The following is a 26,509-nucleotide window of genomic DNA, read 5'->3' as shown; positions in this document are numbered from 1 at the left end:
GCTGACTGCTCTGTGTGGTCCAACCCCACACCCTCACTGTGTCACTGTCATCGCTGTCATTCCATTGTTCGTCGATTTACTCGAGCAGGCACCAGTAATGTCTCTATTCCTCCCAGCCCTGAGATTTTAGCAGCCTCTCCTTACTCGTCTTTCCTGACGATTGGAGGCTTTTTCAGGGTCAGGGGAATGAGACCTATTGTTACTGTTTTTGGCATATTACATACGCCATGGGTACCTTGCCAGGCTCTGCCCATGCAGGTGGGATACTCTCGGTAGCTTGCCGGGCTCTCTGAGAGGTATGTATGTATGTATGTGTGTGTGTGTATACACACACACATATATATACACACACACACACACATCCCAAAAAAACCAAGAATAGGACCAAAATTAGCAGAATAAAAAATATCATTTATGAAAAAGAAAAATAAAGCCCCATAACAAAAACACCAAACACCGTGTCACCTAATTATTCAATTCAAAGGAGCCAGAATGGGCTATTTGGATTCCAGAAAACTCTTAATGGCATATGCCAGAAATGTCATTTTTTATAGGTGTTAGAATTCTATCATTTAAAAGCTGTATTCTGAAAGTGTGGCTATAGTAGGTATGAATTGTAACCATCTATCTTGAAGGTGAAGCTTCTGAAAGACACCCTGGACGCCTGGAAGAAGGAAGTAGAGAAGAAGCCCCCTATGATGTCCATAGACGAAGCCTACGAAGTACTTCATCTCCCTCAAGGACAGGGGCCGTGAGTGGTTTCAGTTTTCTAATAGTAAATGTCCCTCTTGCCTGAGAGTCTTGATAGCAAAAGCTAAGTAATGAAATCCACTTGAATGTTAACCTTTACTGTGCTATGTGCCCCTGCGACAAAAACCATACGATGCTGAGTCCAGGTGGTTTTCTTTGATTGCTCGTTCAGTATTTCATTCCTTGTCTGGCCAGTACAGTCAGTTGAGTACCTAGCCTCACTGACACACGGTAATCCCTCAGATACTCATCTTCCCTCTTCCTCTTGCAGCTTTTGGTCCATGTAGGAGATTTCATAGCGATATGTCTAATATACTGGGTGACAGGGTATCATCAAGTATATAGATTTACAATATTAATGTACCCGTGACCCTTCATAGTAGTTGTATCACAGGAAAATGGTGGGGGCCGGGGAGATAGCTCAAGAGGTAGAGCACATGCCTAGCTTGTGTGAACCCCGTGTTGATCCAGCACCATAGGACCTGAGGGGTGACCCTGGTAGCAAAGGCACTTAAAGTATAGAGTGATGGGGCTGAGTGATAGTACGGTGGGAAGGGCATTTCCCTTGCACACAGCTGATCCCGGTTCAATTCCTGGCATCCAGTATGGTTCCCCAAGCACTATCAGGAGTAATTCCTGCATGCAGAGCCAGAAATAACCCCTGGACATTGCCAGATGTAGCAAAAACCTAAAATTAAACCCCAAAACAAAAAAAATGAAAAAGTATTAAGTGAACTTAGACTTTGTTTTTGGTCAAGACTAATAGTTCAGATAATTTAGAGTTTGAAGTAATACTTTGAAAACCAATATTGGGCACATTTTCACTTCTTCAGACACCAACTAAGATTTTGCAGTTTGAAATAACAAGCTTTTTATAGGAAAATTTTTAGGCTTTCTCTTTCAGCTATAAAAATAACATGCAGGAAGTATTTTATTTACATGGCATTGCATTTAACTCGATGCCTCATGTATGACTACATAATGAAAGCAGAGATCCCGAAACATCAGTAGGTATTGTAGAATGGGATTGTAACCTTTGTCTTGTCCTGTACTGTATTACCAAAGTAGTTTTCCTGTCTAACAGGCATGATGAGAGCAAGATTAGGAAAGCTTACTTCAGAATGGCACAGAAGTACCACCCTGATAAGAACCCAGAAGGAAGGGTATGTATGGCATCTGAAACTGGGGCTCTAGCGTTGGTTTCCTATTGCTCGGTTTCCTGTTTCGTCTGGAATGAACAATGCAGTCCCCCTCTTTGTAGTCATTGTTACATATTATACCCAGTTTGTGTTCACCTTGTACTTACATACCTGTTTCCTGAATGAATCGTCCTTGTTTGGTTTATCACAAGAACCGTTCTGTGACTAATCCAGGCATTCTGTGCTTCTTACATGCCTATTTGAAAATTAGCTCTGATGGGCAGTCACACGAGTAACAGAGTTGGGAATATAGGTGAACGTTTGTAGATTGTGCTGTTGCTATCCACATTTTGGGTAATATTTTATCTAAAGATACCCAATTTTGCAAGTTAGAAACATTTATGTATTTTTTTTATACAGCTACAATAAAGGTTACAATAGTTTTAACTTTTATTGGTATTGGTGTACTAGTTACAGTGCTTATAGCATTTCTAAAGCGTCCCAAACTCTCCACCACTGTCCTTATGTCACTTCCTTTTTTTCCTTTTTTTTGAAGCCATTCCAAGCTGTGCTCAGGGATTGCTTTGGGCTCTGTGCTCAGTGACCAGTCCTGGTAGTGCTCTGGGGGTCATATTGCAGTGCCAGGGACCAAAGGTCAGCTGCATGCGAGGCAAGCACCTTAAGCACCTACTCGCTCTCTCTCTCTGACCCCTTATGTCATCTCCTAGACTCTCCCCAGTCCCTCCCATCCTCATCCCTCACCACATGATACTTAGTAATCTTAAGTTATGCAATCAAAGGCCAAGAGTTACTGCCAGCATTAGCTGGTCTTGCTTTGTCCACAAAATTTCCAATGAAGGTTCATAAAAGGTGAAATCAGACAATAAGTCTGGGGCTAGAAACTTGAAGCATTCTCCACTGACTTCATGGTCATCTTTTTCTGGAGACAGACAGTGTTCTCAAATGGGAAGACTTGGCATTGAAGAGATGCCACTTTTATCTGTTTAAGGCAGCTTTAATTAAAGAAAACAACCAAAAATCTGCAGTGTTTTTGAGAAATTCAGAGTAATCTAAATTCATCTGGAAGAAAGAATAATTAGATAGGAAGAAATTTTGAAATCAGCATTAAATTGCTGAACTTAACCTGTTCAGATATTAAAGTAACCTAGAAAACTATAGTAGTGAAATAATATGGTATTGCCACAGAATCTTAAAATAGGGTTTGTCCCTACTTTGAACCCCAGTACCACATATGATCCCTTGGGCACTTCCAAGGGGTGACCCCTGAGCAAGGAGTCAGGTGTAGCCTCTCCCTGGACACTGTCAGATGTGACCCTTCTCCTCTCCCCGCTCCCTGCCTCAAAGAAGAACTGTCACATAGAGGAACTATCACACTGAGGAATATAGAATAGTGTACTCATTTAAGAGCATGAATTTAGGTGTCAGGCCTGAGTGTGAATCTTAATTTTGTCACTTAGAGCTTATGCTTTAAGGAACCTTGGGCAAGTAATGTAACGGCATCTATAAAATGACTATAATTTGCATGGCTGTCTAAGTGCTGCACGAGATAATGTAGTAAGTGTAGTCTAACGCCCATCATAGTATTCAGCAGTAACTCTGATTATAATTTTTTAATAACTCCAACTATTTCTAGAGTATGTTAATTTAACATTGTACAGTTGGTGTAAGCCAGGAAAAGAAACATTTTTCTGGAGCCAGAGAAATAGTACAGTAGGTAAGGCACTTGCCTTGCATACTGCCAGCCACTGTTCAAATCTCAGCACCACGTGTGGTACCCCAAGCACAGAACCAGGTGTAAGCCTTGAGCACAGCCAGCTTGGCCCTAGTACTCCCCTCCCCAATTTTGTTTTTCAGTACATTACTGAAGAATAGTCTTTTACGGGGGAAGTTCACTTTAAACATATGCCAGCTATGTGTAAATGTAGAACTAGATTTATACCAGAGAAATACATACCTCCAAAGTAGATTACTAGTGGAATGAATTCCATAATACAACAAGCAACTACAGAAGTTCATGGCAAAATTCAAACTGGTTGTGTTCTAAGTTGTGATTTAAGATATTCCAAGTTATAAGTTAATTGTCTTTGATTACATACAGGATATGTTTGAAAAAGTAAATAAAGCATATGAATTTTTATGTACCAAATCAGCAAAATTAGTGGACGGACCAGATCCAGAGAATATAATTTTAATTCTGAAAACACAGAGCATCCTCTTCAACCGTCACAAAGAAGGTAAGACCTGTGCAGTTTTCTGATTTACCCTACCTCTGTCTTTCTACCATGCTAAATTGGTTCTGTACAGAGTTAGGGCTGTATTGCGTTTGTGAGGATCTGGGCTTAATCCCTGGCCCTACAATAAAATTAGAAATCTTAACTCCATAAAATTCTTGGAATTTTATTTCAGATAGAGTAAAAGAGTTTTTGTTGTTGTTGTTGTTTAATAGGAAGATCCAAATAATTGGATTGTTTTGGGAGGTTTAAAAAAATCCAAATAATTGGATTTTATTTGGGGGTTTAATATATATATAGACCATTGGTACCGGATGGTGGGGGCTGGTGGTAATAATTGTTTTATTTATTTTAAAATTTCGGGGGCCAAACCAGCAGTGCACAGAGCTTACTCCTGGCTCTGTACTCAGGGCCCACTCCTGGTGGGGCTTCGAGAACCATAGGGTATGGGAATCACGCCAGGTCAGCCGTATGCAAGCAAACTCTCCCTACCTGCTCTGCTGTTATTCTGGCCTCAGAATAATTGTTTTATAACCTTCCACATCTTAGGTATGTTTTTTAATATTTCTCATTTCTTACAAAGTTTCCTTATTCCTACTAAAGACATTTCCATTCTGTGGAACAGCTTTTGTGGTTAACCATTTAGCAGCAAACATTAAACGAGAGGTCGAAAATGGATGAATCTAGAATTTAAGAATCATTTGATGTTGTTCTCAGTAGTTCAAACACCCATCTGCTCCGAAGGATGATGTTGAGTGAAACTGAAGAGTAGTTAGAGATCAGCTAACATGTGGAATGTTGGTAATTAAAGACAAGTGACTGTAGTTGTGGGAAGCTACCAGTTTGGTCACTGATGAGAATAGTAATTTATTGATTTTTTTTAATATATTGAACAGAATACATTTCTAATATCTGTAGTTTTATGCCATTTACCAATAATTAGTATGAGATTCAAGAAGTCTTTTCAAACTTCGTGCTATTAATACTCAATGTTTTTTCAGGGTGCATCCTTAAGGAAGTTTATACCCAATAATTTCTTAAGGGTGCTGATGTGATAGGACTTAAAAATAAATGCCTTTTTTCTTATCTTCTTATCATGTTGAAACCAATAAACTTGCATGTTTCTGTCTAATAAGTTTTTTTTTTAAGTTGAACAAGAGGGTACTTGTACATTTTAGCTTTTACTTTCAAATTTGCTTATTGAAATGTAGAGTTAGCTAATTATAGTTAACAAATTGTTTCTTTTTGCCTACTTAGTAAAAAATTACACTCTTTATTTCTGAACATTCATTTTACAGTAAGGTATGATAAAACGCCACACTTATTTTCCAAAAAGCATAATAGAATTTTCACTTTCAATGAAACGTCTCACGCTTCCTTTTCTTGTTTGTTTGGTTTTGAGGTTATACCTGCTAGTGCCCTTCTTCCTGGCTCTGTACTCAGTGATCAAGGGCCCAGGGGACTATTTGTGGTGCCAGGGGCCAAGAGGTTCTGGGTGTATTGTTATTATTTCTGTCTTTCCTTCTGTGTTATTTCTATGGCTCCTACAGTTCCTTTTCTTTAAAAATGGGGATAATATCATGAGCATTAATACAGTCTCTAAATAATGGCTGTGTTCTGCTGTTTGTGATCAAGTGAAAATTGTAATTACCTACACACAGCATACAAAGTTGATGTGCTACAGAGAATCAAAACACTGCACTACATTCACTTAATCTACTTGAAAGTACGTATTTTTCTAGTAGAAATATTTTAGTAGAAATATTTTAAAGAAATCAGCTGATGGGCTAGAGTGATAGCACAGGGATCAAAGCTCTTGTCCCGTTAGGGCTGACCCTGGCTCAGTCTCCTCACTGGGTTGTTCCCGGGTACTTTGTAGCCCACCAAGAGTGACCCTGAACCAGGAGCAGCCCTCAGGCACTGCTAGGTGCAATCATTAAAGCAAAGTAGAAGAAAAGAAATTAACAGATTTGCTAGGAAAGAAAGAATCTAAAAGATCTATACTGTTACTGTCACTGTCATCCCGTTGCTCATCGATTTGTTCGAGTGGGCACCAGTAACGTCTCTCATTGAGAGACTTACTGTTACTGTCTTTGGCATATCCAATACGCCACGGGTAGCTTGCCAGGCTCTGCCGTGCAGGCACGATACTCTCGGTAGCTTGCCGGGCTCTCCGAGAGGGGCGGAGGAATCGAACACGGGTCGGCCACGTAAAAGGCGAACGCCCTACTGCTGTGTAGACTAGAATTGGGAGACAGTTAAGTGTTGAATATTTTATCATTGGTAAAAAACATTCAGTATCATTTGAATGTTTTATCAAAAGCAGTATAATTGAACAAAATATCAAATGAACTTATAACTGTGGTATGAACAGCTTTTCTTCTGTTATATTTTATCTTCTAACCTTCCTTTTTTTCCTTCAGATTTGCAGCCTTATAAATATGCGGGATATCCCATGCTGATTAGGACTATAACAATGGAAACTTCAGATGACCTCCTGTTTTCAAAAGAATCACCATTGTTACCGGCTGCCGCAGAGCTGGCTTTTCATACTGTCAACTGCTCTGCCCTTAATGCAGAAGAGCTTAGAAGAGAGAATGGGATAGAGGTAACCTGGGTTGCTTTGTATATTTTGTCGTCAATTTGTGTAGTCTTCTTTGTATGACACATGGCAGTAGAGATGTCACCCATTACAAATACAGTTTTCAGATTCTTTGTTTCAACAGGTAAATACTCTCTATATTCTAGATCTAAAATGAAAGGTAGAAAGACGTTTGATTTCTTAAGATGAATCGAAGAGTACTAGATTCAAAGTTGTATCACATACAGAGTAGTTTATTGGCAGTTCTTTGTTATTTAATAAATATCAATTGAGCAAACAACTGTATAACCTTTAGGAAATATTTAATATTTTACTTTGACTCCTTCCAGGAAAGGCTTTAATTTCTAATCAGAGTGGTTAATGGATGGGCTTCTTTCCCTGCAGGTCCTTCAAGAGGCTTTCAGTCGTTGTGTGGCTGTCTTGAACCGTTCTAGTAAGCCAAGTGACATGTCAGTACAGGTGAGGATTAAACAGGATTCCAAGCAAGTTTCACAAGACCAGGAGCTTTTTAGGTTTGGGGGCCGCACCTGTTGCACTCAGGATTCACTCCTGGCGGTGCCATTTGTATAGACTGGGGCATCCAAGAGCATCACTGGGAGGGCTTGGAAATTGTGGGTAAGCCTCGCCGTTTCCCCCCACAGCCTCTCTCGTCACCCTCCTTCCCTAGTGCTGAATTCTCTGGCCTTAGGATGTGCTTTGCTAGTGAGTTGTAAGATGACGATGATGCTACCAGTCTGTACATCACTTTCCCAGGAACCATTGCTCCAACACTTGTCATCATTTGCCCCCCTCCCTTAAAATCCAAACTAGTTTAATGAACCCTTTCCACCCGACACCCAGTTGCATGAGTATGTTATCTTGCTGTTCATTTTTATAATCCAGTTCCTTCCCCAGTGTCCATCTCTACCTCTCTCATCACTCACAGTATTTTCTTTGCGATATTTTCTGTTAAAGTCAGGAATATTGAGTTCTTTGAAGGAAAATTCTACAGTCATCCCTGAAGATGAGTGTAGAACATACATTTCATTTGTGTGTTTTTATGGGAGATGCACTTGGTGGTGTGCAGGGGCCCTTTAGTGCCCAGCGTCAAACCCAGCACCGTGGCCACACGAGGCATGTTCTCTGGCACCTTAGCTATAGCCCCAGCCCCTAGGATGCATCTTCTGAGTGACCCATTGCTTATGCCAGAGAATTGTAAGCAATTAGACTGCCGAATGCAGGCTTTTCTGTTTCTTCCTCTATTTTGAAGTATAGGAATAGAATCCTGGTAACACTGGACAAAAATATATTAATCCCAGAGAAAGGCAAACGTATTTTTGCTTTTGATTTTTGGGGGGCACACCTGTCTGCTCAAGGCTTACTGCTGGCTCTGCTCTTGTGGTGCTGGGGATTGAGCCCAGGTCGGCCGTGGGCAACGCAAGCGACCTCCCTGCTGTACTGTCTTTCTGGCCCCCGGCAGTCTTTTTAATAACAGACTAAAAAAAATATTTTGAGGCTTTCAAGCTACACATAGCCTATGCTGCATGTTTGTTTTTCTTTCCAACACTATAAAAATATAAAAGCTTCCTATTGATCCTGGTTTAATCCCTGCCACCACATGGTCCCCCAAACATGGAGATCCCTGAGCCCTATGGGAGTGGCCTGGGTGATACCCTGACCCCCATGTCCTCAGGGCCTCGCACTGAGCCAGGTACCTTTGGCTAGGATGGACTCTGGACTCTTGGGCCTCCTGAGCTCTGTTTGTGAGAGCCCATGACGCCATTTGAAAGAAAATATAGGACCAGGTGCCCAGGGTCAATTTGGCACGTATGCTGTGGCAGCCGTGGCTGGTCAGCCATTTTCTACTCAAAGGTTTAACCAGAAAACTGGTGATATGGCACTAAAAGATCCATATTCTGTTGAAGTTTGAAGCATTGCTATGTCAGTAAATATCCACGAGTCTCAGATGGCTTTGTTTCTGGCAGCCTTCAGAAAGAATGCATTTGTAACTGTGCTTTTTTTGGAATCTCTCCCCATATGTTGTCTGCAGGTGTGTGGGCACATAAGCAAATGCTACAGTGTAGCTGCTCAGTTTGAAGAATGCCGAGAGAAAATCACAGAAATGCCTGACATCATCAAGGATCTCTGTCGGGTTCTATATTTTGGCAAGGTAAAAGTTTATCTCTTGCACTTTTGGGATATAATCAGCAGTGGGTTTGCCTGTCAAGGGAGCCAGTCTGAGTTGGTTCCCAAAATTATTTTTAGGTAGATAATTCAATATCTCCAAAAGCATTTTTCAAGAAAATTATCGACAAGCTTGAGTTCCTAGGCTAACCCACAAAGTGTTGGACCATAGTGACATAGCGAAGGGAAGTGGGTCTCATTGGAACCATAGAAAGGAGGCAGGAGGTAAAGAGAAAAGGTGAAATTAGACCAGTCTGGTGAAAGTGGGGAGCTGTGAAATCTGAAACTTAAAGCCAGGTCAAACCCGGTGGGAAAGGCTTTAGTGATCCCAGTGTTCCCTACTTGTCCCAGTTGCCGAGTGGAGTTGATTACGGCCAAATGTGATGCATGAGTAGAAGAAGAAAAATTTCTTAGGGAACCAGACATGGAGAGTTGAGTTGGAATAGAACAGGATTTCAGTGATCTTGGAGTAGGTGACCAAGAAATAAGGAACCTGGGCCCAGGGAGATAGTACACAGGTAGAGGGCATGCCTTGCCCGTGGCCAACTCGGCTTTGAGCCCTGTCACCCCACATGGTCCCCCAGGCCCTGCCAAGAGTAATCCCTGAGCACATATGGCTAAAAAACAAAAAAGAAGGAATCTGATAAAAGTGTCTCCTCAACTTCATTTACTAGATGTCATTATATGTATTTATTGAGAATATAAAATGACTATAGAGAAGTAAATTCATACCCTAGCTCTAAGTATTGGAGCACGTAGGGCCACTACCATGTAAGGTGTTAGTAATGCCTTATCACTGTTCTTAAAAATACAAAAAGTGGAGAAGAAAACCCATATCTTTGAACACTGGCTCTGAACAAAAAGGCAGTTTAGTCTGTAAGTTTTACAGGGTCTCTTTATTTTAGGCATTAAAGTACAGAGGGGCTGATGTAAACTAGACTGGAAAATGCACAGTAAGATAGTTAGCAGGATATATTTTGAAGCCCCTTTCTCCTGGGAACGTTTTTCTCACCCTGTGATTATTCCATTCTTCTGTCTCAGGGCATTCCACGAGTAGCCGCCCTCGGGGTAGAATGTGTCAGTTCTTTTGCGGTGGACTTTTGGCTGCAGACGCACTTATTTCAGGCTGGGATTTTGTGGCATCTGCTGGGTTATCTGTTTAATTACGACTACACGCTAGAAGAGAGTGGCATTCAGAAAAGCGAAGAAACCAACCAGCAGGTAACGCCCACACTCTTTTACAGATGTATTTGACCTCAAAATTAAAGCTACAGTGACTCTTGAGACAAAGCCCCAGATGTCCAAGGCCCCCAGGTGACCCTGAAATAAACTTCTTCCGGGGGAATAGAATGATGCTACCTGAAATCCTGTTTTGTTGGAGTGCCTGCTGCTGCTTAAGTCTGTTTTAGACACCACGAGGGTATCTGTTGAGTAACAGACCCACTTTTACTTACTTATGTATTTGTTTATTTTTGTAACAGGAAGTAGCCAACAGTCTTGCCAAACTGAGTGTTCATGCTCTCAGTCGCCTCGGTGGTTATCTCTCTGAAGAACAAGCAACCCCAGAAAACCCAACCATAAGGAAAAGTATAGCTGGAATGCTGACACCGTATATTGCTAGAAAACTTGCTGTGATCAGCGCTACCGAGGTAAGGGCTTTAGAGGTAGCCTGGGGCGGAGTACTGCAAGAGCCTTGAAAACAGCAGAGGCAGCCCAGGGAGGTGGAGTACAGGGGTTAAGGCACTGGCCTGGCGTTCCACCTACCCCAGTTGAAAATCTCTAACACCTCATATCATCCCCTGAGCACCATCAGGTGTGGCCTCCAAAGGAACAGATAGTAGAGGAAGGTCGCAGTGTTGAGAAGAAATCTAAACATTGAAATGTTCTCAACCAAGAAATTTTGTTAGTGTGGATTAGTATTGATGCCAGCTCTCCAAGTCTAATCTTTGCAGAGGTCAATTAACTGGCTTCAGCGTGTTTCTTCGCTGTGAAGTCATCATTCTTACTATCCAGGGGACAGGGCAAGGGCCTGCACTTGGAACCAAGTTTCCTCAGTGGAGTCGGCAGACCCAGTGCCTTCTATATAGCCATGTCATATACGCTGTAATCATTCAGATGAGGAGTCGGTTCCTTAAAGCGTATACACATGCTTGTGTGCATGTTGTTTCTTTTCTCTTTGTTGCTAGCTCCCTTTCTTGTTCCGTCTTCCCAAAATGACCCTTGAAAGACCACTCAGCCTTATTGCCCTTCTCTGTGGCTCACGAAGAAACAGTCTAACACAAATAGACTGGAGAATTCCATTGAATAGAATATTAAGCTTTATATTGTGAAGGTACTCGTTAGGCCTTGATGATAGGCATCAGGAAGAAATAAACATGACAAGGCGTGGATGGGCAGGGTCCAGGCTTGTCTTGGGCAGATGTGGGTACAAAAACAGCCCTTTCCTAGCACAGAGCTAGCCAGACCTGCGAATCCGTACCTGCTGGCACGGGTGTGTTATACCCCCTGCTGATGGGGCACTGGTGCAGGGACAGGGAGTGTGGGGGTTTGCACAGCGAGTAGGGCATTTGCCTTCCACGTGGCCAACCCGGGTTCGAGTCCTCTGTCCCTCGTGGAGAGCCCAGCAAGCTACTGAGAGTATCCCACCCGCATGGCAGAGCCTGGCAAGCTCCCCGTGGCATATTCGATATGCCAAAAACAGTAACAAGAAGTCTCACAGTGGAGATGTTACTGGTGCCCACTTGAGCAAATTGATGAACAACGGGATGACAGTGCTACAGTGCAGTGCTATATTCTGAAGGAAGCTTTATGTTGCTATTTGAAGATGTTGATATATGTTGAAAAGTTTAAGCAGAAGAACGATTTAAATTCCCTCTTGGTATTTGAAAAAAGTACCGATGTGAATAGATGGATCTTTATCAACATGTTGATGACAGTTATCCCTGAGTAGCATAATTATAAGTTACTTTTATTTTACTTTGTTTTGTCTAGATGGTATGATACTTTTATAAGGCAAAAGTCCTCAGAATTCCAAATGGAAAGTATTTTCAAAATCTCTAAATAGCTTGCTTGTTTTTAATACAGTCTGGTAGTCTGTTTTTAATATTACCTATTATTTTTCAGTGCCTCTGAATAGAAAGAATGTGAGATGCTATGACACTCTGGGTCTTTATTCTTTTTCAGGCCTTTGTGTTTGCCTATGGGGTACTTCTTACCGTTTGAAAACTTTTTTTTTCCCCCAGAAATAGTACCAACCTGACAACCAACTGCCACAGAAAGTAACCATAGTAAGCATTTAAATCATGACCAGAATATCATCTGGATTTAATAAAATGCTTATTTTAAACTGCCAAGTCTCTAGATTTAACATTTTCCTAGTGTTTTTTTTTTTTTCCCCTCTCAAGACATTTAATATTTGAAAAAAAGTTTTAGGGCTGGAGCAGTAGTGCAGAGGGTAGGGCACTTGCCTTGCTTGCTGTCAAGCTGGATTCAATCCCCAGCAACCTATATGGTTCCCCAGGCCTGCCAGGAGTGATCAGGAGTGATCCCTGAGCCCAGAGTCAGGAGTAAGCCCTGAGCGTTGCTGGGTGTGGCCCATAACAGAAGTTAAAAACTTTCATTAAAGCACTTAACAAGAGTCAAATGGCCAGGCAACACTTATAATCAAGGAGAGCTAACCAAGGGGAAAGTGCACTCGCTTGCTAGCTAGGTGGTCATCAGCCTCTGCATGTCTTTTTGTTGTTGTTTTTGGGTCATACCTGGCGATGCACAAGGGATACTCCTGGCTCTGCACTCAGGAATTACTCCTGGCAGTGCTCAGGGGATCATATGGGATGCTGGGAATCGAACCTGGGTCGGCTGTATGCAAAGCAAATGCCCTACTGCTATGCTATCACTCCAGCCCCCCTGCATGTCTTTTTTTAATGTAGACAGAGTCAGGATTTGAACAAGGAAATCTCAATTGTGTCTCTGCCTGTATGTTTTATTTCCCCCCATAGAACAATTCACAAAGTTGAAGTTGTGTTTTTAGATGCAGGTATAAAGACAGTATAACGTGATTCATTATAAGCTTATAGTTACCCAGTGTTTACAACACGCTTTGATAGGAAATATTTTGCGTTTTCACAATAGCAGAGCAGATGTTAGGAGTGAGTTTAGACTGTGAGGTGGAGCCTGGAAAAGAGTACATCAGTTGGAGTGTATGCCTGGTGCGCGCCGACCTACGTTCCTTTCCTGGCAGTGCCTGGTCCCCTGAGCATTACCAGATGCACCCTGAGAGGCCCCGAAACACTGTTGCAGTGGTCCAGGTGGACCCCAGCGCCACGGGCCCTGGTACCCCACAGTCTCGGCCCTGGCTCTCAGGTGCCAACCAGGAGTATCCCTGCACCTCTTGAGCTGCTTGACAGGTTCCCCGCCCCATCCCCACCCTCTCTCCACCCCAAAAAAGTGAAGTTCACTCAAATTCGAATCCCAGTTTTTACCACTTCAGGTAAAATAATTTTACTTTTCTTCGCTTTGGTTTTTCTTTCGTTTGGAGGCGTTGTGAGGGCTGTTCCCAAGCAACACTCAGGGGCCTGGGAGCCCCTCTGGGCAACGCGAGGGCAACTGGCCTGGACGGCTCAGTGCCTGGAGCTGTCTCCCAGCCCCTTGATGCGTAGAGTTTAGTTGCAGAATGAATGATACTAACGAACTTCTTAGGATTGCTGAGACTCGTTGTGCTCGTAGCACATGTGACAGTCCTTGTCCTGTAATAAACACTTAATAACTTGAGTTGGCTTTTCCCCTCAGTGTTTGCAAACTAGTACTGTTCTGTCTCCTAGATCTTGAAGATGCTGAACAGCAACACCGAGAGCCCCTATTTGATATGGAACAACTCCACAAGAGCAGAGCTGCTGGAGTTTCTTGAGTCCCAACAAGAAAGCATGATTAAAAAAGTATGTTGTTTCATAAATGTCTTGGGTAGCTTGCACTAGTGGAATCTCTGGAAATAGAAGTTAATATTGAGGATCAGGTATTTATTGTTTGTTCATCTGATGGTGATCAAGCCAATAAATTTTTGTCACCCAATGTCTTGGGCTCTTCTTACTATATTTTAAATTCTTTTTTTTTTTTCTTTTTTGGGTCACACCCAGCGATGCTCAGGGGTTACTCCTGGCTTTGCACTCAGGAATTGCTCCTGGCAGTGCTTGGGGGACCATATGGGATGCCGGGGATCGAACCCGGGTCGGCCGCGTGCAAGGCAAACGCCCTACCCGCTGTGCTATCGCTCCGGCCCCCTATATTTTAAATTCTTAGACCCTTTTTTTTGTTGCTGTTACTTCTGCTTCTGCACAGCTATCTTCCCTTTGGACCAATTTCTTTTTCCTGTTTTATTTCTTCTCTTTCACCTCTTGGAAGCAAATCAAAGTTGGTTCCAAGTAGTGAAATTAAATAGGTTCTTCTATCCCGCTACCATCTATTTAAACAATGAGACAAATACAGAGATGTTAGGAGAGAAGATTTTTGAAGCCAGCTCAGATAATCATATACTTGCTGGTTGAGTCTTGATGATTTAGATTAGAAGAGTTTGGATTTATTAAAGCGTAACTGGCAGTGTTGTGTCCTGAATATTCAAAATTTGTGTTTTCACCCCTTTCGTGATATTTAGAACTCTGTCTATAAAGACAGAAGTTTTAAGAACTGGAGAGCTAAGGCGAACAGTTCTTATATTTCTGTAACAATTTATCTTAAGTTCTGTGTGATTTTTGCCTCAGTCTTTATTTTTCTCCTACTCTTTTCTTTTTTCCTTTTTCTTAAATGGAAACGCTTCGTGATTTCTGAAACCTACATACTGTTGTCCTGTCTTTATTAAGAGACTTCACTTTTAGTCGGTGTTGTGCTTTTTATTATTTTGGCGTAATAGATTTCTATTACTTTATAATACAAATTTGTCAAAGATTGAAATTTTTTAAAAATAAGTGCTTCATTTAAAGTCAGATGACTTCTGTTTACTATAGTTTAAGTAACACAGTTACAGTTGTGTTAATGTTTGTGATTGAAATTAACTGTACCCCTCCACCGTGCCCACAGCTCTTCACCACTGTCCTTTTGCTTTTTTTAAATGACAGTTTAGATGTGTTCCTTTCTTAACTTAAATCAGCCTCCAACTGACAGGCCAAATGCCTGAGTAGGACTAGAGAAACCCAGGGACCTATTTGCTGTAGAAACACTTCTACAAACATTAGTGGCTGACCTTTGTGACCTTTGGAACTTTTTAAATGGGTTGTTTTATATTAGTCTTTGGACTGAAAAATTAGAGTAACTCCAGGCCTCTGCCAGAGTTCGTGTTCCCGGGTACAAAGGTTAATGTTGAATGTTAATACTACACTGGGAGCTCTCACGCGCATCCCACCACATTTGTTCTCTGGAAAATGACGGGATTTCCCAAGGTACTTATCTGAAGTAAACTGAATCTGGATATATTTACAAGCCAGATACCAGCAGTCTTAGTTTCTGTCTAATAGTATCTCTTTTTTATTTTTTTAAGGGCGAATGTGACAAAACTTATGGATCAGAATTTGTCTACAGCGATCATGCCAAAGAACTTATCGTGGGGGAGATTTTCGTTAGAGTATATAATGCAGTCCCTGCTTTCCAGCTAGAGGTGAGCGTCTGCTGGGAGCTCTGTTTAAGTCTGGTCGTTTGTGACTAAAACTACTGACTCATTCTTTCACATGTGTACATTGAAATAATTCCCGTTCTTTGCTAAAAGGTTTATGCTTGCGTGTGTGCGTGCGTGCATGCGTGCGTGCGTGTGTGTGTATGTGTTATGGTGGCCACTGAAAACTCTGTGTTTTTAATGTCAGATTAATGCAGTGGCTTCACGAATATGAAGTCACTCCTTGTCCAACTATCCCTTACATTCTATTCCTACTGCTACACCAAATCCACACGTCACACAGTGTACCTTAACCTTACTAGACTGGCGTGGAAGTGACGTGTGCAGCTGTTTACACACTCGCTCTGTCTTGAAGACTCTCAGGCCGTCACAAGTCCTTCCCTGGTCAGTTGGTAGAAGTAAAGAAGTAAATGCTAGCAGAGACCAAAGAGATCTTTTAGATGACTGACATCACGTCTGGTCTTTCTGGTTTTTGTTTTGGGGGTGCCACACCCATCTGCACTCAAGGATCACTCCTGGCAGGCTCAGGAGACCATACGGGGTGCTGGGGATCAAACCCAGGTCGGCTGCATACCAGGCGGGGGCCCTCCCCGCTGAACTGTTGCTCTGCCCCAGTGCTTGAGTGGTTTCCACGGAGAAAGAAGTGCTGAAATCAACTCAGAAAACTGAAATAAGTTTTCAGCTGATTGGCAGCTTGCTGGTATGGCGTATGTACTGTGCATGTTAAAGGACCAGCCCTTGAGCTCTAGCACCTCGCCCTCAACTTTGCCCTTAAAGTGTTATCATAGAGTAACCTAAATAATAGTGAAGCAGCTATGAGCTTATTGATTTTAGGTATACTTGGAAACTCCTTTGAATTTTAATCTAAATATATATAATTTTTTATTTCTAAAAATGCAGGCAGATGGTAGAAGTTACATCCCGTGCTATCAGTTACTCTGATTGGTAAAGGGAGGAGATGCTTTGAGCTCAGAATTGTTACTCTAAGGTACTGATGGAAGCATATCAGATATCTAGTATACTGGGACCAAAAACTTTGAGATACACTTTCTAATGCCGCTGAGTTTTGTTTCTCCCCCCGCCCCTTGTAATTCATAGGAGTGTGTGTGCATAAGTTTTTGTCTGGGAGGTTTCAGTATGGCGGTGTTTCATTTGTTTGTTTGTTTGATGTGTATTTCTGAGCATAGGCTTTTGTAAAATATTTGTCTGCTTGACATAGGTTCCAAAAGCATTTGCTGCAAGTCTCTTGGATTACATCGGCTCCCAGGCCCAGTACCTCCACACTTTCATGGCCATCACACACGCTGCGAAGGTGGAGTCTGAGCAGCACGGAGACCGCCTGCCGAGAGTGGAAATGTCTCTGGAAGCCCTGAGAAATGTCATCAAGTACAACCCAGGTATGTGGCCACACCTGCCTCAGTGAGAAAGAAGGGTCTTAAAGTGCCAGGTCTCGATTTCACCTGGGAACAGTGTGCTTGGGTATAGTGGCACACTTGGTGTAAGGATAGGAGGAATCGGCCCTATCATTTACCTAGCCCGGCCGTCTGGAAGGAGAGTGAAGGCATCGCATTTCGATGGGTTTATGTGTAAGAGAAGGCAGTCTCAGAGTTGGAGAGGCAGAGTAACTGGAGTAGAAGATGCACACTGGGGGAATAAGCTGACGGCGTGGAAGTTGTTGGTATATAACAATTGTGCTAACACCAACCACGGAGTCAGGAGATTCCAGCTACAAAACCACACTCAAAAATGTTCCTGTGAAGAAGACAGTCTAGAGGAAGTGGGGAAGAATGGGAGTGAGCATGGGGATACTGGTGGAGGGAGGTTGACACTGGTAGTGGCATTAGATCGGGAACATTGTATGCTTAAAACTCAACTGTGAACAACTTTGTAAATCATGGTGCCTTCACTGTCGCTGTCATCCCGTTGCTAATCAATTTGCTTAAGTGGGCACCAGTAACGTCTCCATTGTGAGACTTGTTACTGTTCTTGGCATATCAAATACTCCACAGATAGCTTGCTCCACAAGGCTCTGCCATGTGGGCGAGATACTCTCTATAGCTTGCCTCTCCAAGAGGGGCGGAGGAATCAAACTCGGGTCGGTGGCGTGCAAGGCAAACGCCCTACCTACTGTGCTATCGCTCCAGTTCCATGGTGCCTTAATATAAATTAAAAGTTTTAAACATTATGACAACAGGGCCAGAGCAGTAATACAGTGGGCAGAGCATTTACCTTGCCTGCAGCTGACCTGGGGTCAGTCGCCAACACCCCATCTGGTTCCCTGAGCACTACCTGAGTGTAGAGCCAGGAGTAAGCTCTGAGAATCACTGGATGTGGCACAGAAACCAAAAAGTTGTTTTTTAAATTGTTATAATAAAAAGGAAACCTTCTTAAACATCTGTAAACCAGAATTCTTAAGGGAGTTGAATGAGTGAAATCCAAAAGCTGCTTCCAAATCTAACTTGTATCACAAATGTGCTAGGTAAAACTTAAAATAGCACAAACTCAGAGAATTATTTGGCAACATCCGGTGACTTAATGTTACTTTTCAGGCACTTTGTACTCCTTTCCGTACTGATACTGCAGCACTATTAAAATGTACGCTTTTGGAGGGCCCAGAGAGATGGTTACACTGCCTCTGGCCAGCACTCAGTCCCTAGCACCAGACACAGTCCCCTGAGCACAGAGCCGGAGCCTCCAGGCACCACTGGATGTGTCTCACAATCCCTCATTTTTATAAAATGAGTAAATTTGCACTCTTTGGTTACTGCCAAATAGCTGCGTACAATAACCAACAATAATTAAGTGTTAAGACAGTTCCTCCAGTATACGTTGGGATGTCATGTAAGGCAGTGGTGTAAAATTCAGATAAAATTTCATTTCTTACTTTCAGGAACTGGAATGGTAAGACATTACTGTTGTGATTAGGTACACGAGATTGCTACAAAGTAGTGAGTTTATTTGGAATCATAAAAATTGAGGAATTGCAAGAAAGTTTGCTCTGATAGCATATACAATATATGCATATAAGTATCACATTTCCTCTTGTAATTTAGAAGCATGGTGTATGGGTCTCTGATGTATTTATACAATTTTTACCTATCAAGTGGTTTGGGAAGTAATTTAAAAGCAACGTACTTTAGAATATTTTCAGAATCTTGAGGGCTATAGCAAACTTAAAGGATCTCAGAAGATCACAGTTTAGGGGCTGGAGAGATATAATGGGGTAAGGTGCCTGCTTTGTATATAGCCAGTCTTGATTTGATCCCTGAGCACTGCCAGGAGTGACACCAGAGTACCACTGGGTGTGATCCAAAAATTCAAAAAGGGAGTGAGGGGGGAGAGACAGTTTATATCATACATTTTGCTATAATGGAGCAAAAGGGGAAAGTAAAAGCCATATGCTAGTAATGCTGAGGTTAGCACTTGAGTGGGGAAGGAATGAAATACAGTTCGGTTTTATGTACTTTTACAGGAGAACTTTGTTTATGCCCTGTCAGTTTTTTCTTTATATTGTGGTCTTAAGTGAGAAAGTTATCACTGGGGCTTAATTCAAAACCAAATGATACTGTATTCTTCCAGCATATAAAGAGGCTCGGAGGATAGCCGTTGGCTCTTTAGACAGAGAGGAGGATCACTACTTTATATGTTTATTTTCTGAGTTGTATTTCAATTGTGTGTTTGTTGGTTGATTGGTTTCGGGGTCAAACCTGGCAGTGCTTTGGGGACCCTGCGGTGCGGGGGATTCAGCCCGGGGCTCCTGCATGCGAAGCAGGCATACCAGCCCTGGAGCTCTGTATTACCAACTTTGTGTGTTGGTAAATTTCTTACTTTTAAAGCTAGGAATAGAGTGAGGATGGAAGGGAAAACAAACCTAAGAAACGGGTGCTTCCTTTTTCGTTTCTTAAGACTCTAAGACTTACTGTTAGAGATACTTTACAAACTTCAAATCACAAATGTTGAACAGCTATCAGACTGAAAATTGAGAGTAACAGCGTTAGTCAGTTTTCTAAAGGTTTGTAATGCAGAGCATCCCTCAGAAGTAAAATTTGACTTTTGCTTCCTAGGCTCTGAAAGTGAATGTATCGGGCACTTCAAGTTACTCTTCTCTCTTCTCCGAGTCCATGGAGCTGGTCAAGTACAGCAGCTGGCTTTAGAGGTAAAATGTTTTATATTAAAGCATGTTATCTCTCCGATGACCACTTCCCAGATTTGGTCTGAACCTTCAAGTTGAGTGGAGGGTTGTAGTGTTTGTTTGCCAGTTAAGCCAAGTGAGTGTGTTTGTCAGAGATTATGTTCAGCGCGGTTCCTTCTCTGAGCTCAGTCTGCTCAAGCTCCTGTCGATCAAGAAGGGGCAGTTTCTGGAGCCTCACTCAGACCAGGACGCTCTGCTGGCTACACATTGGCAGGGACCCCTGGAAGAGGGGCTCCTCCCCCGCCCCCTCACTTGCTTCTCCTCTGAAGTCAGCTTCCAGTCGCAGCCCTTTGCGCCAAGCTCACAGGCCCTGGGAATGTGCTGGAAGCTTTGTACAAAGGCCTGAAAGCTGGGCCCCAGAGCCCACAGGCACCTTGTGGCCAAGAGAAGCCCAAGGCCCCTCCTTGAGGAAAACAAAACCTCTAGTCCTGGCCAACTTGCCGGCTGCAGCCTCTTCCCCTGGTGAAAGCCAGCCCCGGCTCACTTGTTAGCCGGGTGTTCAGGCAGCCAAGAGAGCTCCCAGGGTCACTTTGCTGATGATTTTCCTTGCTAGGACACAAGTTTGTATCACAGAAAACCAGTTCAATCCTGTAGTGCCCGATTTATTTTTAGGCTGCATTTGAATTGAAAAGAGATTTGTATTAAAACATCTTTTAAATAGTTATAAAAAATAACAAGGTGTTAATTTTGTTTTATGTGTGTTTTATATGTTGGGGTTGGGCCACACCCAGTGATGCCCAGGGGTTACTCCTGGCTCTGCACTCAGGAATTACTCTTGGCAGGAATGGGGGAATCGTATGGGATACTTAGATAAAACTGGGGTCAGCTGCATGCAAGGCAAGCACCCTGCCCACTGTACTGTCTCTCCAGCTCCTAACGTATTGTCTACTGGATCAATATTCTTTTCATTCCTCTGAGACACGAATTTTGTCTTTTTCTGTTCATTATTCTCTTCACAAAGTCCAGAACATCTCTGGAAAAAGCCATCTTAGTGTACAGTTCACACAGAAACCTGCAATGGGTCTCCTGGGACCCAGGGGCTGATTCCTTATTTATAACATTGCCTTCTAACTAGGCTAACATAATTTAATAAGTGTGTTCTTTTAATTAAAAAGTATTCCTCTCTATCTTAAGTAACTTCCTGCGACTTTTTAAATAAACATTATTAGATCGAGGAGACATTGCTTTGAGAAGTTCACCACCTGGTTCCAGTTAAAAAATGACATTGATGAATACTGTAGAAGTTAGACTTACGAGGTCCTTCTCTGAAAGAATAGCGTGCCTCTGTCTTGACAGTGAGAAATAGAGCCAGGCTGCTGTCCTGAGTGCTAAGACATTTACTTTCCCGTCTAAAGCCAAATAGAAAATCCCTGTTGGTGGTCGGAGCCATAGCATAGCGGGGAAGGCACTTGCCCTGCACACGCCGACCAGGTTCCATCCCCAGCATCCCATATGGCCCCTGAACCCGGCCAGGGTAATTCCTGAGTGCAAAGCCAGGAGTAACACCTGAGCACTGCCGGGTGTGGCTCCCACCAAAAAAAAGTACTGGTTGTGAGGATTCTGATCTTCCCAGTCATTCCCTCCTCAAATCTGTGATCGAAAAACACGGCAGTGCTCATCCTGGGGCTGCGACATGCACTGGTATGGGGGGGTCACACCTTGGCAGCTGCCAGGTTGTGAAGCTGTGTTGAAATATTCAATCCTTGCATTTCATAGTACCTCTGTTGGGAAGCTTATGTACATAATGCTTGTATTATTTCTTAAAAGAGCAAAGTAGGACTGGAGCAATAGCACAGCAGGTAGGGTGCTTGCCTTGCACATGAACAACCCAGATGTATCCCTCGCACCATATCTGGTCCCCAGAGTGCAGAGCCAGGAATAAGCCCTGGGCACCACTGGGTGTGGTCCTAAAATCAAAGATCGAAGTAATAAAGCCAGTCATTTAAAATAAACTCTTGGCTTAAAATTAAATATTTTTCCTCCATTGCTCTAACTTTTGTAGTGCCTTAAATTTATTGAGATCCTGCTTAAGTAGAATGAGTTCTGAGATGATTAAGTCTCTTAATGTCCTATTGATTAATTTTCAGGTTGTGAATATAGTGACATCTAATCAAGATTGTGTCAACAATATTGCTGAATCAATGGTTTTGTCCAATTTATTGGCTCTTCTTCATTCGTTGCCATCAAGTACGTATATTCCTAGATAGAATTAGGAAACCACTGTAGTCAATAGTGAGCAAAGCATTTTTACATGTGATACAAAAACACTGCATTGAACACGTGTTTATATTAGTCTTAATTATGTTACATAGGTTAATAAAATTGTTTTTGCGTTTTTCATATCAAAATTTGAAAGTTGGGAGGCGGGCAAGGTCAAAAAGCAAAGGAAATCAATTTGCTGAGTAGAATCTACCCACGAGTAATTGAAAATCTATTAATACTCTTAATTTATAAAAACAATTAATCACAGTTGATCGAAAAATAGCTTAAAAGTTACTGTGTGAGGTCCAGTGGTGCAGTTCAAGTGGAACGGTGTGTGCTGTGCACATGTGAGGCCCTGGTTGGTCCCTGCCACCACGTGCTCCCACACCCCAACACGATGCCCCCCCCCACACAGCCATCTACTGGGGGGGGGGGCATCTGCCTGACACACGCTGACCCGGCTTCGATCTCTTTTTGGGTCACACCTGGTGGTGCTCAGGGCTTACTCCCTGCCCCCTGGTATTGCTCGGGAACCCTATTGGATGCTGGAGATGGCCACGGGCAAGGCAGACACCCTCCCCAAGGTACTCTCTCCAGCCCCAGGAGGGTGGTTTTTGTAACAGGAGTAACAGTTACCTGTTTGCTGAGGGAAATTAAAATACAAAAGAGTGGTAACTTCCCCTCTTTCCGAACACTTGTTTTTTTTTTTTGGTAGCTGGCTTTGTGACGGGTGGGTTTTCAGTAATATCCTTTTGAGTGTCTCTTCTCCATGCTGACTTAGCCCAGCCCAGCTGAACCACCTTTTTTGTAGTTTTATCCTCAGTCTAACAGTGTGCCGCCTCCACTGCCCTTGCCAGCTCCTCGTCTGTCTGCCTTCTCCATTTGAGTCTCTAAGGAAAAGTCCCATTGCCCGGCACAGTTCAGGGACAAGGGAGGGGTGTGCAAACCGTCCCGGGGGGCCAAGACACGACCAGCATCCTCCAACTCCCTGGACTCACTTCCCGAAGGCAGCAGCCCTGTTCCACATTGTGTGAGAGAGAGCGAGGCTCAGGGTGTCCGCTGGGGTGGAGCGTTGGTTTGTCCCGTGAACAGTGAGGTGGTGTCCTGTGGACAGGACACCAGTGAGGCTGGTGTCCTGTGGACTCTGTACTCAGGCTCCTTGTTGAACCCAGCCACAGAGCTCAGTAGCCTCGAGACCGTGGAACTGGCTGTGAACTGGGCCTTGTGTGTGTGTACTTGTGGGGTTTTCTTTGTTTGGGGTTGGGGACAGGGGGTGGGAATCGGGGACGGTTGTTTCTGTGCCGCACTCAGCAGTGCTCAGGGCTTCCTCCTGGCTCGGTACTCTGGGATCACTCCTGGCAGGCTCAGGGGACCTTTTCAGTTGCCGGGGATCCAGTTCAAGTTGGCTGTACTATTATTTTGGCTCCAAGGCGTTTTTGTTGTTTTGGGGGGGTGAGCAGAGGGTTTTTGCTCTGGGTGGTGCCTTGGGAGCCTGTTGAGTGCCAGGGATCTAACCCAGGGCTCCTGTCTGTGAAGTACATGCCCAATGCAGTAAGCGGTCAGCCCGGCCCACCTTTCTCATCCCTAACTAGGCCGTGGTAAGCCTTTCTGGCTGCCAATGTGGAGAACTCTGCATGGTACCTGTGCAGAACCCCTGCCCGGGCAAGGAGCTGCTGCCTGCCACTACATGTAAGCCAGCGTGATGCGTTTCCTGAAATGTCTCTTACTCTGCAGGTCGTCAGCTGGTTCTGGAAACTCTCTATGCATTGACATCAAGTACAAAGATAATCAAAGAAGCAATGATGAAAGGTAATGTACGGGATGCTGTCTTACCGTCCCTGCTCGGTGTGGGGGAAGCTTATCTTAGGCGCCTCTGTATAGTCTCAGACCAGAAGAATACTCTGGAAAGTTTCTAATTTTAAACACTGTTGAATTGAAATCAGGTTTAAAATGAACTCTGTTAGAGAAGTCTTGTTCTTTATGGTGAAAACACTAATTTATTTTCTTTCCTAGGAGCTTTGATTTATTTACTGGATATGTTCTGCAACTCAACACACCCGCAGGTTCGAGCCCAAACAGCAGAACTCTTTGCTAAAATGACAGGAGATAAACTAATAGGTCCAAAGGTGAGCACAAAAGAGACTTTGAGGAAGAAATTAATTTTTGTTCTACTACTTCTAGTTGCTGTGCATTGGGTTGGATCCTCAGGCAGGATGATCCTTAGCTGTTCTTTTGAAACGGCAGCTAGAACATGATGATAGGAGTTTGGGGATCACATACTTTGCATATATGCGGCCCCAGGTTCATTTCCTGGTATGTGTGTGCCTGTGCATGCACACACATGCACACACACACACACACACACGCACACACATGCACACACAAAACTACTGGAGTTGAGGGGCACTAATGGTGATATCTAAATCCCCTCCTGTAGGTTCGAATCACGCTCATGAAATTTCTGCCCAGTGTGTTCATGGACGCCATGAGAGACAACCCTGAAGCCGCGGTACAGATTTTTGAAGGGACCCATGAGAACCCGGAGTTGATTTGGAACGACAGCTCCAGAGATAAGGTGTCCACCACAGTGAGAGAAATGATGCTCGAGTAAGTCGGGGCCCTCCGGAGCCGGGCTCGGGGTCGGTGGAGCCGCCTCCCTCTGTCCCTTCCTGTTGCGTGTTCCAGGGTCAGGAGTGTGCTTGTGACTGACGGCTGCTCTTCTCTCCTCTTGTTTTCCTAAGGCACTTTAAAAGTCAGCGGGACAACCCTGACGTGAACTGGAAGGTAAGATCTACCTTTAACGAGAGAAGTGAACTTTATTTTTTTGTTGATTTGTTGTTGCTGTTTCGTAATTCCTGCATAGTCTGTTCAGTGCTAGCCTGTTGGGTACCTTGTTATTAAGACATTTAGATGTTCCCTTGGAAAACAAGGTTTTAAATATAAAAGTAAAATTTTTTTTTTGTAGTGACTGATTAGAGTAACTTTTCTGAATTTTATTAAGAGAAATAAAATATATCATTTGATCATAATATTCACCAAGAACCAATTTCACGTTTCTGCACCAGAGTTTGCACTTCTGGCTTCCTGGATGACTGATTTGACTGTGGTTCTTTCTTCGTTTACAGTTACCCGAAGATTTTTCTGTGGTGTTTGGAGAAGCAGAGGGTGAACTCGCCGTCGGCGGCGTCTACTTGAGAATCTTTATTGCGCAGCCAGCCTGGGTGCTGAGGAAGCCGAGGGAATTCCTCATCGCGCTGCTGGAGAAGCTCACGGAGCTGCTGGAGAAGAACAGCCCGCATGTAAGCTCCCGGCACTGCCGAGTCTGTTCCCCTAAGGCGCCTCCCGCACTTACCGGGCAATCAGAGGCACTGACGGCCTCTCTCTGTCAGTAAATGAAATCACATTGAAAATCTCAGTTTTCAATGTAAACATGTAGCATCTTCTGTTCAAAAGTGAAGCTCCAGTGTCTATTTTGGAGCCAGCAAAGGAGGTATTTACATTAAAAGGAGCCTGTGTCTGACCATTCTAAAGTCCCCAGGGAAAGTTTCTGTTCCCTTGTTTCTAATAATTGTAGGATTTCCAGGAGAACACGAAGTGCTCCATTCCCCAGGAGCTGGGCCCTGCATGCAGCTCTGCATCGGTGGCAGGGATAACCTGAGCTTAGGGTGTCAGGGCAGGGCTGGACCCTGTGCGCCTGCCCACCACAGAGGGAGTGAGACAGCCGCCAGGTCGAAAACCCTGAGAAGCAGCGGCCCTCGGCTGGGGTTGAATCGATTCGCACAGGCCGGCTGTGGGTGGCGAGCGTGAACCCGAGCTGCCGTGTGAAGGGGCCCAGCCCCCGCTCGGTGCTTCCTTGGGAGAGTGATCGCAGTGCCAACCCCGAACACTGAGGTTTTAAAGGGCTTTTTGAGTTTTCATAGTTTTTTCAGGGCTGCACTCTGTGGGGCTGGGATAACCAGGGTGACACTCAGACATGCTTGGGGTCATGCAGGGCCAGGAACTGAACTCAGGGCCTCTCACATGCTGGGCGTGTACTTTTCCACTTCACCTGTCGCTCCATCCAACCCCTCGAATGAGTCGTGACATATGTGGAGAACTTAACATCTGACACATTTTAAGTTACTTACCAGTTACTATCATTAACTTAGCAAACTTTGTAAAATTACAAATATGCCAAATATTTGCATAAGTCTCTTCATAATCAGTTTCTCTCTTGACTAGGATTTTTCTTTGTTTTTGTTCGGGGGCCATATCCAGCGGTGCTCAGTGCTTCCAGGGATCCCTCCTGGGGTGCAGGAGACCATATGGGGTGTAGGGGACTGAACCCCGGCCAGCCATGTGCAAGGCAAACACCCTACCCACTCTACCTTCACTCCAGCCCCCTTACTTGAGTTTTTGACATATACAAACTTTATTTTATAAAGTTTGGGGGCCAGAGCTATAGTAAAGCAGGTAGAACAATTTGTCCTGCACATAGCCGACTGGGCTCGATCCCCAGCATTCCATGTGGTCCTCCAGGCATCACCAGGAGTCATTCCTGAGCCCTGAGCC

General features: G+C 43.6%; 1 protein-coding gene and 1 pseudogene across 1 annotated transcript in view; both read left to right on the top strand.

Annotated features, from left to right (window-relative positions):
* The window catches only part of DNAJC13 (DnaJ heat shock protein family (Hsp40) member C13), a 116,328-nt gene that overhangs the window by 79,880 nt on the left and 9,939 nt on the right, over positions 1-26,509 (top strand). Inside the window, exons 35-52 of the mRNA XM_055135759.1 lie at positions 636-751; positions 1,835-1,913; positions 4,009-4,144; positions 6,565-6,749; positions 7,128-7,202; positions 8,773-8,892; positions 9,948-10,127; positions 10,388-10,555; positions 13,727-13,840; positions 15,433-15,549; positions 16,784-16,961; positions 19,629-19,720; positions 21,844-21,943; positions 23,693-23,767; positions 23,972-24,084; positions 24,396-24,565; positions 24,700-24,742; positions 25,084-25,257. Of these exons, the coding sequence (XP_054991734.1) occupies positions 636-751; positions 1,835-1,913; positions 4,009-4,144; positions 6,565-6,749; positions 7,128-7,202; positions 8,773-8,892; positions 9,948-10,127; positions 10,388-10,555; positions 13,727-13,840; positions 15,433-15,549; positions 16,784-16,961; positions 19,629-19,720; positions 21,844-21,943; positions 23,693-23,767; positions 23,972-24,084; positions 24,396-24,565; positions 24,700-24,742; positions 25,084-25,257 (2,235 nt within the window). The remainder of the gene's footprint in view (positions 1-635; positions 752-1,834; positions 1,914-4,008; positions 4,145-6,564; positions 6,750-7,127; positions 7,203-8,772; positions 8,893-9,947; positions 10,128-10,387; positions 10,556-13,726; positions 13,841-15,432; positions 15,550-16,783; positions 16,962-19,628; positions 19,721-21,843; positions 21,944-23,692; positions 23,768-23,971; positions 24,085-24,395; positions 24,566-24,699; positions 24,743-25,083; positions 25,258-26,509) is intronic.
* Positions 24,160-24,273, top strand: LOC129404631 (U8 small nucleolar RNA; annotated as a pseudogene).

The sequence above is a fragment of the Sorex araneus genome, chromosome 4 (genome assembly GCF_027595985.1).
Source record: "Sorex araneus isolate mSorAra2 chromosome 4, mSorAra2.pri, whole genome shotgun sequence".
Lineage (NCBI taxonomy): Eukaryota > Metazoa > Chordata > Mammalia > Eulipotyphla > Soricidae > Sorex > Sorex araneus.
The sequence above is the reverse complement of the archived record's forward strand: the minus strand, read 5'-3'. Positions and strand labels throughout refer to the sequence as shown.